This window comes from Catharus ustulatus, chromosome 13 (assembly GCF_009819885.2).
Source record: "Catharus ustulatus isolate bCatUst1 chromosome 13, bCatUst1.pri.v2, whole genome shotgun sequence".
In the NCBI taxonomy this organism is placed as follows: Eukaryota; Metazoa; Chordata; class Aves; order Passeriformes; family Turdidae; genus Catharus; species Catharus ustulatus.
Genome location: NC_046233.1, coordinates 14713633 through 14727850, shown reverse-complemented (window position 1 = coordinate 14727850; position 14218 = coordinate 14713633). Strand labels below are relative to the sequence as shown.

The 14218-nt window shown below is 43.4% G+C and overlaps 1 protein-coding gene across 1 annotated transcript in view; it reads left to right on the top strand.

The window, feature by feature from the left end:
• FANCD2 (FA complementation group D2) overlaps positions 1-14202 on the top strand; it is a 35968-nt gene extending 21766 nt beyond the window's left edge. The window contains exons 28-44 of the mRNA XM_033072014.1: positions 266-375; positions 576-722; positions 1819-1935; positions 2763-2891; positions 3085-3200; positions 4434-4547; positions 5114-5241; positions 6545-6644; positions 7275-7397; positions 8558-8651; positions 9204-9275; positions 10134-10172; positions 10618-10692; positions 10891-10965; positions 13360-13506; positions 13954-14037; positions 14125-14202. Coding sequence (XP_032927905.1) covers positions 266-375; positions 576-722; positions 1819-1935; positions 2763-2891; positions 3085-3200; positions 4434-4547; positions 5114-5241; positions 6545-6644; positions 7275-7397; positions 8558-8651; positions 9204-9275; positions 10134-10172; positions 10618-10692; positions 10891-10965; positions 13360-13506; positions 13954-14037; positions 14125-14202 — 1748 coding nt within the window. The remainder of the gene's footprint in view (positions 1-265; positions 376-575; positions 723-1818; positions 1936-2762; positions 2892-3084; positions 3201-4433; positions 4548-5113; positions 5242-6544; positions 6645-7274; positions 7398-8557; positions 8652-9203; positions 9276-10133; positions 10173-10617; positions 10693-10890; positions 10966-13359; positions 13507-13953; positions 14038-14124) is intronic.
• Positions 14203-14218: the final 16 nt, after the last annotated feature.

Here is a 14218-nt window from a genome sequence, read left to right as displayed (position 1 = left end):
CTCCTGTGCCAAACCCACTGTGCAGGGGCTGGGCTCATCATGTGGGAGTGTGTTGGAGACAGGAGGAAAGTTTTGACTGTTCTGCAGAAAGTGGAGGATCCATCACTTTAGACACTCTATTTTGAAGGAGCACTTCATCTGTGGACCTGTGCTCCATGTTTTCTTAGTGCTGATTAAAGGCCAACCTGTGCTGGCTGCAAGTGCTGCCTCTAGTGCTGAGCACAGTGGTGTAGCCTTTGATTCTGAAGTTGCTTTTCTGTTTAAGGAAGGAAAAAGAAGGCTGATGGCAGCAAAGCTGGCTCTGCAGATCGTTCTCAAGCAGATGACAGTTCTGAGGGAAACCAGCCTGATACTGAGCTCTCTGAGCTGGACAAGGTAGGTGTACAGCCCTGGGGACTACCAAGGAAGGCAGAACAGGGAAGATGCCATAGAAGCATAAACAAAAGCTTTGAGAGAGAGGTTGTTCATTCCAAAGTTAATCACAGTGGTTCAGTTCTGCTTCCTGGCACCTGCCTCCCATCAGAATTTTGTAAATTGTCCCTGCAGAGACCACTCTTCTGCAATTTCCTTTTCAGACTGCTGCTGACAGAGAGGCAGGAAATCCTCTGGCACAGCTGCAGAGCTATCGCCCGTACTTCCGAGAGCTGGACCTCGAGGTGTTCACTGTGCTGCACTGTGGGCTGCTCACAAAGTCTGTCCTGGACACAGAGATGCACACAGAGGTGAGGGGAACAGCCTGAAACCCACACTGATGGTGTAATGGCCTCTCTCAGAGGCCCTGGCCCTTTCTGTTCCACTGAAGTGCACAAGAGGTTGGTGTTGAGATGTGTTGGTCCAGGCTGTGAGCTGGGACCAGGAGAATATTTGTCCCAGGAGAGCATTCAAGGCACTGAGAAAAAGAGGACTTTGCTGAGGAGACATGTCATACAGTAATGTTAAAAACAAAGTAATGCAAATATTGTATAAAAGGTGACAGATACTGTATAGACCTAATGGAAAGAAAAGAGCTTAATATTGAGTACAGGTAAGATATAGGGTGGTAATACACTGAGTATTGCCTGTCAAAGAAACTATGACATAAAGTAAGGCCTTTATAGCAAAATCTCAAGTGTCTCAAGGCATCAGGAGTTCATAAACACAAGCACAAATGTGGGACTGGGGTCATGGAGGTGCTCTCAGTGAGCAGAGTGCTGTGTATTGTCTGAGAGCTTGTGAAAACTGCATTGCTACAGCTGTGGAAAATATAAGTGCTTGATTTTGTTACCCTGTTTGTGGGCAGGCTGACTCCATCTGGAGTCTCATTTGTCAGGCCACAGTAAATGCAAAAAATGTAAAAAGGCCATGGCAGGCTGGAGCACAGCCTGGTCTGCCCTTGCAGACAGCTGTCTCTGGGCATGCAGGTCACAGGCCAACTGGAAGGCTGTTTGACAAGTCTCTTGGGCTATGTGACATTATTTCAAAATACTTCTTGGCTGTTACTCAGTTGGTGAATTTTTGTGACTCTGTGGGCTTAAACCTCTTTTTATCTTTAGGAGCTTATTTTCAATGTTAATGTATATAAATCTGTCCTTTCTCAGTTGTTAAGTTGTACTGACATTGCCTCAGCTGTTTAGAGCATCAGGATGGCTGCATGCTTTGAGTAACCAGAACCAATGACCCATACCTGCCATGGGGGAGCCATAAAACCATCTACCAAATAAGTCTCTCCTGAGGTTAGCTAGTCCAGGAGTCATAACTGGAAACAGAGAGGGTAAACTTGGGCTTCAAGGCACTACAGCTACATCTGGGTCCTGGGATTGACTGTTCTTTTAATTGCAGGCTCGTGAAGTTGTGCAGCTGGGGCCTGCTGAGCTTTGCTTCCTTCTGGATGACCTGTGCTGGAAGCTGGAGCATGTGCTGCCCTCAGGTTCCACAAGGAGGGTGCCCTTTGCAAAGGCAAGAACAGCAGCAGGCCTGGGCTGAGGCAGAGCACTTCAGGGGTTTTCCAGGCCTTTCCTGAGAAATGTTTTTCAGAATTATTTTCACTTGTTATTTAAATGGAAGTGTGACACCCAGCTGTGTGCCACAGTAGCACTTGCTCTTTCAAAAGACTTGTGTACCCTGCTCTTCCTGAAGTGTTTGCAGTATCTGGTTCTCTGCATGTCTCAGGAGAGGGTATTTAACTGAGGGAGTCTTGTAGCCTCAAAACTCAAGTGACCCTTTTCCTGGCCCTCCCTGGGGAGACTGGCTGTGCTGTTCAAAGTTAGCCAGGCCAGATGGCTGCAGCAGCCAGCAGGAGCTGCTGCATCCATGTTTCTGCTTTTTCTACATCAGAAACCTCCCTGAGTGCAGGGACTCCTTGCTGATGCCTTCAGGAGGAAAGTAAATGCATGTCCCACTGTATTAAACTGAGAAATGCACTGGATGGACTCCTCATACTCGTTATTTCTCCTTGTCTTTCTACCTATCTTTAACTCCCACATGCAGAGACTGTTTTTGTATTTGAGTAAGTTGTTGGATTCTCTCATCTTAAAGGTTTTTTCCAACCTAAATGATCCTATAAGAGAGCTCTGAGTCACATCAAATGTTAGTCAAATGTTATCCAGTTGTCTAAATTGGTGGTGTTTGTTCAGCAGAAGCCAACTTTCCTACCCTGTGACCCTTCCTGACCCTGTATATGGAATCAGGAATTGCACTGCTTGGCAGCAGTCTAAGATGTAGCAATTGAAGTTATTTTCAAGAGAGACTAATGAAGCAGCTTTAATCTTTTGGGTTTGCCGCAGGAAAGAGGCAACAAGGATATTGGCTTTTCCCATCTGTGTCAGAGATCTCCCAAGGAAGTTGCTATGTGTGTGGTTGATCTACTCAAGCCATTGTGTAAGCACATGGAGAACATGCATAACTACTTTCAGGTCAGTGGACAGCAATTTTGACCAAAAAACCCCTCAAATTTTGTCTACTGTAAAGATACTTTTCATTTTGTCTGAGGGGAAAAAGTCATTGTTTTCTTCAGGTTTTCTAAACATGGAGTTTATGGAAATGGATTCTTGTATCATTGTCTTTGCTTGGAATAGTGTTTAATGAATTATTTGTTCTGTATTAAAGGCAGCTGTACAAAATCATGGTGTAGAAGATGAACCAGGAGTGAACATCCAGGAGCACCAGCTGATGTCCTCTTGCTACCAACTGCTGTTACTGACTTTGCGCTCTTTATTTGCTTGGTGAGTTTAAAAGAAAAGTCCATAGAAGTATTTATTGCTACTGCTTCTTGTTTCTTTTCTTTAAAGAGTTTGCACCCTGCCAAAGACCTATCAGCTGAGTAGAATTCAATCAATGGGCTTTTGGGTCAAGGTCAGCATAAGAGGTGTACTGGCACACCTACCTGTGCAATTTCCAGCCTGCCTAGGGATCTTGGAATTTCTTACCCAACCTTTCCCATTTCTTTCCCTTCATCCTTTGCTAAATTGTCACTGCCTGAATCCTAAATATTGGAAGAATTTATTTTGCCAGTGGGAAAGGATGATTGTGTATTTCACTGGCAAAAAGCTAATGCTGTAGATGCATTCAAGCTGGATTCATAAATGTCCAACTCAGAAATGCTTGTGCTGCCTGCAGACTTCTGCATCTGCTAATATAATCCAGGACAGTATCATAAAAGTTTCTTTCTATACCCTAATTTAGATTTGTATGTGGAAAGCATTTTACCTTTGTTGTACTTCATAAGCAGTAGTAACTGCATAAAAAGGGAGGTCTGAGATCTGCCTCGTGTTGTCCTCTGCTGGAGCCTCAGGGTCCCTGATCAACTGCTGACTATTCCCAGATTTGTCATTTCCTCTTTAGCCAGTGTGAATGTTGGTTGTTCCTGAGTCCACCTATCTTGTAAATCAAAGAACCTGGTCAGGTTTGTACCAGACAACTCAAGATCAGTTGTGCTGTCCAGTGTAAAATCTGTTCTGCTGTAGGTCAGAACCCCATATACTGAGGTGAGCTGCCCAGGCACTAAAATTCAACAGCCAAATTACAGCTCTCTTTACATTTGTTTATTCAAGGCCTCTTACATTACCAGGTTAGGTTCCTGCTTAGGTTCCTACTTGTTGTTCAGGAGGTGACCACCCATGATATTTTATTTGCACAGCAAGTGTCATTATACATCCTTTGTTTTAGGTCTACATAGCATTGGCTTAGTGTGTATGGACCTCTCCTTATGGGAAATGGTCTCTCATCACCAAGCTAGATCTGCAGTCTAACTGAAAAGTTAATATTTTTGTACTCAATGCTTTCCATCACCATTGAGTTTTCAATTTTTTGTGTCCCTTTATAACTTTGATATTGCAGGACTTGTCTTGAGTATCCAACTTCTGTGTTTTTCATCTTGCCAAATAGGCTTAGATATGCATTTGCATCTGATACCTCTTCTAATCTGATGATGAACTGGTTTTTTTTTTTCCCCTCAGGAATGGTTTTTCTCAGCATGAAAATACTGACTTGCTGAGGTCAGCTCTCCAGGTGCTTGCAGACAGGCTAAAGCCAGGAGAGACAGAGTTTCTTCCTCTTGAGGAACTGATAAGGTAGAATCTATATTTCACAATGTTTGAAATGAACAAATTTCAGGGATTTTTCTCTGTTTTGTGTGGGCATTATGGGTAAATGTATGTTTGGGAACTCTCACAGAGACTACACTCACTCCAAACAGAGCTTTGTATTTAACTGAATGGCAGTGTAGTCAAACCTCATTAAAGGAGTAAAAAATGTAAAATCTGCATGAATATGTGGATCTTATTTTTTTGTATGCTATTTGAGCCAATGAAATTAGTAGGATTCAGAGAAGGAATGACTGTTCTGGAGAATTAAAATGCTTACAGGTACACTAGGCAAAAACAGTATATAAAGCCCCAGAGTGGCTGGGGCTTGAGAGAATTTTCTCAGTGACTGAATCCCTGTGTATTAGAGGTTTATCATCCCTTCTTCAGAAGGACACTGCCAGAGACAAAACACTGAGATATGGGGACCTTGGATCTGAGATGGTCTAATGCTTCCTTTTTATTGATGTGTCTGAATATTACCCTGTCTGCACTTTTTTTTACACCTTTTTTTACACTTTGTTTTTACCTTTTCCCTTTCCTGTCATCCCCAGTGAGAGTTTTCAGTATCTCCTGAATTTCCAGCAGAGTGTTCCCAGTTTCTACTGTGCTTATATCCTCACTCAGCTCCTGATTGCCATTGCTGAGAAACCCATGTCTGGCTGGAAGAAGGAAAAAATGGGTAATGTGTGAAGAGTCACTTATCTCAGATGAGTTTTTGTGTGGTCTTTTGCCTTTCAAGGGAGAGATCTTCCTTTCACATCCTGGTAATCTTACTGGGAGAACAACCCCAGCCAGTAATAAAGGGAAGAGCAGTAAATATATTGGACCCTCTTTGGTATTTGTCCTGCTGTGCCTCAGTCACACATGCAGACAGGCAGGTTCCAGCTCTTTCAGTTGGTGTTTTTTAAAATCAGAGCTTCACAACTTTAAGGAGTTCTAAGCATGAACCTGCTGTTCAGTGTTGGTGCCAGTTTAATCACTGGTTATGGAGGTGAGTGATCATAGACTTGATCTGATGTAACTTCCTACTCTAAGTACAGATGTGTGTGACAGCTTCCAAAATTTATGGAATTGAGCTGCCAATACAGCTGTTACTCCAGGGCAGAGAGAGGAAAACCTGTAAATTCTTAACCCTATGCAAAAAATGTTTTCGGTTAAGAAAGCTTCTCTCAGATTAGGATCCATTAAGATAAATAATATAAACAGCAGACAAAGGACAGGTTGCAGGGAATATACAAAAGAACTACTTGATATCCACTTCAGCACACACTGAAATAAAGATTCCAGACTGCTACCTCTCTCAGCCATTCCTTTTCATACTAAGACACCTCTAGAATTTATCCTTCTCCAATCCCCACAGCCACACAGAATTGTAAGTTCACTCCTTAAAGACAACTTTACTATTTTAAACAGTCCCACACTGGGAGAACAACTGAATGTGGCAGGCAATAACATATTTTAACTGATCATTTCCTGGTTTTAAACATTTCTTCAAGAGACAAGGAGGTTTGTTAGCAGTTTTGATTTCAGAAATCTATAGACTTTAAACTTGTCTGTTCACATTTATTATTACAGTGCTGTGGCCCAAGTCACTTGTTATTGTAATTCCATTTCTAGAAATGGCTACCCTAAGGGTAACATTATGGCCTCATTAAAAGCAAATCGATGGCACACAGTTGGAGCTACCAAACAAATAAGGTTTAATTTAAATTTGTCAGAAGTGGCCAGAGGTGGATCATGGTTCTGATATTCCACACCAGGAACATGCTGGATGTGCAGATACTGTGTTATCATGATATACATCCTCGTGCCTTGCAGCTTTTTAGGGAAAATGCATTCTGACTTAGAAAGTTGAGGTACATGAGGGGTAGTGATATTGTGATCTTTCAAAAAAACATTTGAACACACTGCTTTTATATGGAAGAAGGAATCTTTTTTTTTTTTAATTTTTCTTTCACTAAGTTATCCCTTATGTTTCCCAGCTTCTCTAGCAAAGCAGTTCCTCTGCCAGTCCTGGGTGAAGCCCAGTGGAGACCGAGAGAAGGGCAGCCAGTTCAACAGTGCCCTGCACACCCTGCTCTGGTAAGGCTCAAGCCATGCCTGTAGGAACACCAAGACACTTTTTTTAATGATTACTGTTGCTGCAGAGGAATGGCCCCTTTGAATCATAACCCTCACACTTGCACAGCTTGGCCTAAGCCCCTGTTTCTACACTGTTTCTAAAGCACAGTTTCTTTCTTGGTTTGAAGTGTGAGGTCCAGCTGAGCACCTTTCCTCATCAGGTCCTGTCACTTGTGTCAGGCAGTTCTCATCAGTGCCCTCCAGGGGACTCCTGCATTGCTTATGCCTTGCTGGGCTGTCCTTCCAGCAGGTGTCACAGTGCTTAGTCTGCCATGAACACCAGGGCCTGCAACATGGGGGTTCTCCTGGCTGTCTTTGTTGGCTTGTTCTCTCCCATAAATTCCATCTCATCCTCTTCCCAGCCTGTCCTTCCTAAATACCAGAATGAGGAACACTGAATCCATGTATGTTTCAGATCATGGTAGCTTTTAATGACATCACTGTGCAGTTCTAAGTAGTGCTTTGGGTTTCCTGCATGTGATTGCCTTTGTCAGGGAAGAGCTTGACAGTTTTAGTTAAGGCAATGTTCAAGGCCTTGTTGTGTCATTCTGCATAGTATCTACTGATCAGCTATGTTGGTTTTGGATTTAGTGTCTACATGGAGCACACAGATAACATCCTGAAAGCCATAGAGGAAATCTCCAGTGTTGGTGTTCCTGAACTGATGAACTCTGCCAAAGATGGATGTTCTTCTACTTATCCTACCTTAAACAGGTAATTACAGCAATAGAAACTTTGAATTGTATGATATGCATAATAACAATTTCTCCTTTTAAATATTTAGTTTTCTTATTTTGTGGTCTATTGTGATTTCATGTTGGTACTGCAGTGGCTGCTCTGGACACTTGAAAACATTGTTTTGGCACTATGCAACAGGTAGCATGTGGTAGCTTTATGCCAAAGTGGAATGCCCTGTGCTTAACAGGATGTTGAGTTGGTTGCTGAGAGCCAATATAACTGGAGAATGAACTGCTGTCTGTCATCAGGTGTGTTGTCTGTGTTCTGCTGTGGTGGTGTAAAGCACTCTAAAAGTCAGCCTCATAGGTCTGGGGTGGCTGTAGGCAATCTGGGCTGCTATGCAGTGTGCACAAACACACTCAGGGTGTTTCTGCCCTGGCACAGGAATTTGGAAGCAGGGATGAAGAAAGTTCCTGCACTCCGAAACTTCCAAAATCATCTTATGCTGAGAGCTGCAAGCCTTTCACTGTGCACTCCTACTGATGCCTTGGGTTTTAGCTTTTACATTTTTCAGATTCTCTGCTGCTTAGTGTGTAACTCTGAAACTTCATATTAGGTGTTAGTAATTTCTCTTCACAGGGTAGTTGGACAAAACAATCCCTTCCCAGCTAGAGAATCAAGGACAGCTGGTACCCAAAAAGCACAAACAGCAGGGAAGGAAAGGGGGCAAGCTAGAGGGTTGAGACTTTATAATCTGGGGCTGTGGTTAGATAATTGACCCATTTGTCTACAATTCACAATGTAGATGAAGCAAAACTTACAAAAGTGTAGACTCATGACTGGCATCCATCTTAGATTTGACTTGGGTTTAGCCCACAGCCAGGCTTTTGCACTACCCAAGTATCCTCTCAGTAAATACCTATTTTACTCCTTTTGTTCTCTCTAGTCTCTGCTCCAGGTCAGCCTTTCCAGACATCACTACAGCTACAAGGAAGTGTCATTCACACTGGGGAAGTGCTAGTGACTTCCCAGGGTTCTCCATCTGTCTGGGCTGGACTAGACCTGTTTATGAGTCCTAGGGCAAATCTCCTGTGATCTCCTACTGAGAAACCTTTGAGTTTTCCGCATCATTCTGGTGACAAACAGCCTATCAAAATGCTCAGAGCTGACTTTCAGTTTTTTCATTTTCTCCATAGGCAGACATTCCCAGTTTTCTTCAGAGTAATGATGGCTCAGCTGGAGAGTTCAGCGAAAAGCATCCCAGCTGGAAAACAGTCAGACTCAAGTGAGGTAGGAAAATGAATACACTGGACTCAGTTAGGGCAAGAAAACTTAAGCTAAACTGGACAGTACAATAAAGATGTATAAATTGGAAAGGAATTTACTTCTGAACTTTGTCTAGGAAATGCAGTCAGACACTTTCATTCATCAATGTATCTCAACATTGATATGTAACATATAAGTAGCATCTTTTTTTCCTAATTTGCACCATGTCAAAAATCTAGTAAATCCAGCAGAAGCTGCAAGCAGAAAATAGGCGTTAATCAGCAAAGCACTGAACTGTGCAGGTGATCTGCACACCTGTGTGGGACCACAACATTATTTTACAACCAAAAGCTGCTCTGAGAGCAAGGAAGTGAGTTAACTCTTAGCACTTAAAACCAGTGATCAGGCTGGAATTTTCTTGGAGTGTTTCTGCTGTGATAAATATGCTTGTGGTGAAGCTTTGTTCCTTTACCTTCAACAACTACAGTGCTTTGGGTTCAGCAAATGCTGAAAACACATCCAGCAAGGTGAGAAGAAATGCATCCTCTTGGGTTATTGTCCCCTTGCCTCCCATAGGTGCAACTGGAGAAGCTGCTTCGCTGGAACATCACCGTGCGGAACTTTCACATCCTCATTAACTTGGTCAAGGTGAGGTTCTGGTTGTTTTTCTGCCTTTACCTCCAAATTCCCAGTAAGGCCTGGTGTTCCCAGGCTCATGAGCACTTGGGAAAAACATGAAGTGTGACTGACCAGTGGAACAACTTGGAGGTGATAATTAAAGCCAGTTATGATCTGTGCCCAGTCCCACTGGATGAAATATCCCCTTCTGTCAGTTTTGGAGCTGGTTCACTCAGTGTCCCTGAGTGTGATGCTGTTTGGGCTAGGAGGTGATAGGTACAGCTCCACTTTTCTCCTTACTTAGATTGATCATTACTGTTTATTTTTACATATCTGATGTGGTAATTGGCAAACCCAGGTTTTTCAAGTCCATATTTTTCTATACAGGAGCATTCACTGGAGCCCTACCTGAGTTCCAGATGCCTCTGGAGAGCATAAAGGATAGAGCTGGACCACTTAGTTCAGTTTTGTCCATAGTTCAGTTTAGTCCATAGCAGCACCAGGGTTACCTTCACATTATTTTTCCCATCTCAGTTGTGCTTTGTCTATTATGTGATTATTTGCCCATCATCTGGGCTTAGGTTTCTTGGGTCCCAAACTGTTAAGAATTTTAGATTCATTGACATAATTTTGTGCCATCTGCAAAAGGTGCACCTTAGATCTCTGAACAGCAATCCTGCCAAGGGCTTCCGCCTGAGAGCCACTTCAGTTCATTACTTATGTGGTGGTCCTGCTGAAACTTGAGAAGTGATGTTACCTTAGAGCATAGTTCACACATTGACAGGGGTGAGACACATGAAGAGTAGTTTCTAATTGGGTCCTGTGCTTACATGGTTTTCTTTAAGTGTGTGGACTGATCTGACTCTTTTTTTCCTCTTGTCCATGTAGGTATTTGACAGCAGGCCTGTACTCAACATCTGCCTGAAGGTAAGCAAAAGTTCAAGATAACTGAAGACAGCAGTTTAAGTAGCAGTTTAAGTACCAACTTTCTTGAATCATTGCCTCTAGTGCAGTAGAGTGGTACTGGATTCTCTGGAAGAAGCAGATTCTGTGCTCCTTACACTTTGCTATATATATATGTATAGTGATTCTAATATTTTGCATTTAGTTCAGTTTTATTCCCAGATGCCTGGTGGATGTGTACAATGATGAGACCTTGTCCTTCTAGCCTCTCTTTGCAGTGATCAAAGTGGGACCCTTTACAGATCCTGTATATTCCAGTGCAGCCTTCACATGAATGCAATCCTTTTCTAAGCAAGAACAGTCTCTGGGGTGGCTTGGAAGATTGTATCATTATCTCATCTGACTTTGTGATGGTTCTTTGAGAAGGAGTTTAAATTTGCTTTCTGATATATTTATCTCTCTTTTATAGTATGGCCGCCTCTTTGTAGAAGCGTTTCTGAAGCTTGCCATGCCTCTCCTGGACCACAGCTTTAAAAAGCACACGGTAATGCTGGGGACAGAACTGGCTGCAACCAGTTGGGAGTTAAGACTGATACTTGCTGATACTGATACATGCATCTTACCTCTATCCCATAACCCTTTGAAAGGATTGCTGGGACTAAGGCTGTTTCAGTCTTCTTGTTTCCCCCATGGAAAAGTCCTTTGAGATTTTTTTTTTTCCTGGTCTGCTTTTTTATTGCAGGATGATGTGCAGAGTTTGCTGAAAACCTTGCAGCTGAGCACCAGACAACTTCATCACATGTGTGGCCATTCCAAGGTAAGATAAGTTCCAATTGCAGCACAAACTCCTGTCCTAAGGATGGTGTTATTTCCCTTCCACTGCTTTTCCGCGGCATTGGCAGGTTCTACTTGCATTCTTCCAGCAGTATCTGTGCAAGCAAAAATTCTGAGAGAAGGTGAAACAGTCTTGTTTAATGGCCCAAAAGTTGAAGCATTTATTCTGCAAGTGGCTGACTTGGATGTTAGGTCAGATTGGCATATTTTTTAGCACTGAAGTTCTGGACATCTTTGGTTGTTGGCATCTGTAAGGGGTTGTTTCTGAAGATACAAGCTAGGACCTTGGAGACCTTGAACAAAGTACAGATACCAGATTGAGGAGAGGAGCTTTGCCAAAGATGAACAGCCCTATGAGTCAGAAGAATCAGCAACAGGAAGTGGATGGGGAAAAGCCCTGCTCAAAGTCCTCTTGAGATGGCTGTTATGTTGGAGAGGGCAAAGGGAGAAGGAGGATGGTGGTAACAGTCTGTCTGTCTCTGTTGGAGACTTGGGGCAGGAAGGAAGGAGAGGATTAGAACTTTGCTCACAGTATGGAGAGACAGTCTTTGTTGCAAGAGAGAAACACACAAGAGGAGACAGAAAGAACTTCATGTATGCTGCTTTGTTCCTACTCCTGAAATGTTCATGAACACTTGTCCAAGAAGGGAGCTTTGCCAAAGTAGTTGAAGGAAGAAAGCCAACTACCAGCATGGCTCCCAAGCCAGATTTGCTACCCATTTAGGCCAGAGCTGGTTTCAGGCACATAGATATTTAGCTGAAGATCAGAACATGCTGTTGCAGCTTTCAGCACAGGGTGAGAACTGGAAGCTGGCACAAACCCTGACAATGCTAAAAAGTCCTTCTCACGTTTGAAAGTGAAATCCTCATTCCTACTTTAAAGTCACAATTCACCTTGTAAGCAGGATAACAGCATTGCAGCATTCCATGTTATGGTCGTCTTTGCACTTGACCAGCATTTTTAAGTGCTGTGTTCCATGGTCCCTGTTAGCACAGAGCTGCAATTAATGAGCATCTGTGTTCTATCACTTCTCTGTGTGCCAAATCATTCTACTAGAATGAGAAGGCAGAAAGTGAATCTGGGGCAAGTAAATGTATGCAATGAATGCTCCATGCTTGTTTGAAGAAGAGTTGACACCAACATTTGTTAAACCAACCTTGATTTCGCTTTTGTACAAACCTCAGGGATGCTCTCTATCCGTGGTGCAATGTAACCTAGGATTTGTCACTCTCCCTGAGTAAGTGTCCTTAAAGACCATTACACAGCAGGCAGTGGCAATCAGTTTCACCTATCATTTCCTAAGTATTTGTCATTTCCTCTTTCACACCAAGCCTCTTTTCTGTTTGCATATCTGACCCTGGGCAGGTGGACAGTTTGTGGAGGCAGATTTTTGCCAATGCTGTGCTTTGTTGAGTCTCCAAACTGCCTGTACACAGTTGGGCAGGTTCCAGGGCCAGGGAGCACTGTGAGTGTTGATTGTGTCATTAGCAAGGGTTCTGCTGATTTGGTTCTGATTAGCTGATGATTGCTAGCTCCTGCCTGTTCCATAGACTAGAAAACAGCTTGCTGTTGGTAATCAGTTACCCATTCCCTTGAAGCAAAGCAGTGTCACTCTGCCCAGGCATGTTGAACTCTTCCAAGAAATGCAGGTGACCTAAATTCAGAGTACAGCTAATGAGAGCGTCTTAATCCCAGAAGATTACAAAGTATTCTCATGAAAGAGGAAGATACTTCTGTACAAAATAATTGTGCAGGTTTTGCCAGGTTGACAGGCTTTCAGGTTTAGCAATGACTGTTCTGTACTGCAGATTGAAGCCTAGCAGGAGGAGATGCTCCCAGAGCTACATCTCTTAGGATACCTGGCATAGCTGCCCTTCCTCTGGTGGTTTTTACACACACAACTCCATCTGTTCCTCCTGTCCTAGTTCTCCAAAAGCCAGTGCTGCTTTGCTCCAGAGAAGCTGTCTTTGGGGATTATAGTGCACACACATTCCATGTAAAGGAATTGCATGAGGCACTGAGCAGGAAAAGGTTGTGATAGAAGTGGTGTATTTAACAGCTTTCTCATTTTTTATTTTCTGAGCTTGGAAATCCAGCATAAGTGTTACTAGCTTCTCTCCACAGTTTGACAAAACCAGATTTCTTTTATTTTAATCCAGGTGAATGTGGATATTTGGATTGTTGTAAGGGATCAGTTTAGACAAAATCCTGATCTGAGCTTTATTTTTTAATAATAGCTATAATTTGGCCAAAAATTGATGTCATCTGGGCAAGCTTTGTGAGGGTCATGTTCATCCCACCTGATAACCAATGGATTTTAAACAGCCAGAACACTTAGGCAAGAATCAATCCTCATCACATTTTACTGTTGTGTAGATTCACCAAGACATTGGACTGACCAACCATGTGCCTTTGCTGAAGAAGTCCCTGGAACAATTTGTGTACAGAGTGAAGGCAATGCTGGCATTCAACCACTGCCAGGAGGCCTTCTGGGTTGGCATCCTCAAAAATCGGGATCTTCAGGTGAGAATCTGGGATTAAAATCTGGTAGAGGACAATGCTCATGCTGTCCAGACAACTCTAACTCTCCCTTTGTGTGGGTACAGCTAAAAGACCAAATTCAGCGTGACTGTAGTACAGTCATGTCTAGTGAAGGAGAATGAAGCATTTTATTTCAAGATTAAGAGTCTGCATCTCTAGGCTCTTGAACTGAGGGGTCAGATTTGATTGTAATGAACAGGGGATTTTTTTTGGCTGTACATGCACAAGAAGGAAGAGATAAAGATCACTTGAACACCTTTGCACACTTTCGTGTGTGGCTTTAAAAGAAGCCATTCTGGCTTTTCATCTTTCACTGTAGAAGCAGGACAAGGGAACAAAACCTGATTTTTTTTTTTAACTCTAAAGCTTTTTATTTAAGAAGACTGGCCGCTTCACATAATACTCAGTACAGATTTGTGTTCAACTTAGGGAGAAGAGATTTTGACTCAGGCCTCTGAGGAGAAGGACTCGGATGAGGACTCGCAGGACTCGGCAGAGAGCCCGGCTGAGGAGGTACTGCGGGGGCGGCCGGGCTGGGCCTCTCCAAGGCCGGGGAGGGGGGCGGTGCAGCCCCGGCGCTGACGGCGGCGCGTCCCGCAGGAGCCGTGCGGCAGCGACACGGACGGCAGCGAGGAGCGCGGCGGGGCCGGGCCCGGCCCCTCGGCAGCGCGGCCCTGAGGGCGGCCAGGAGCGG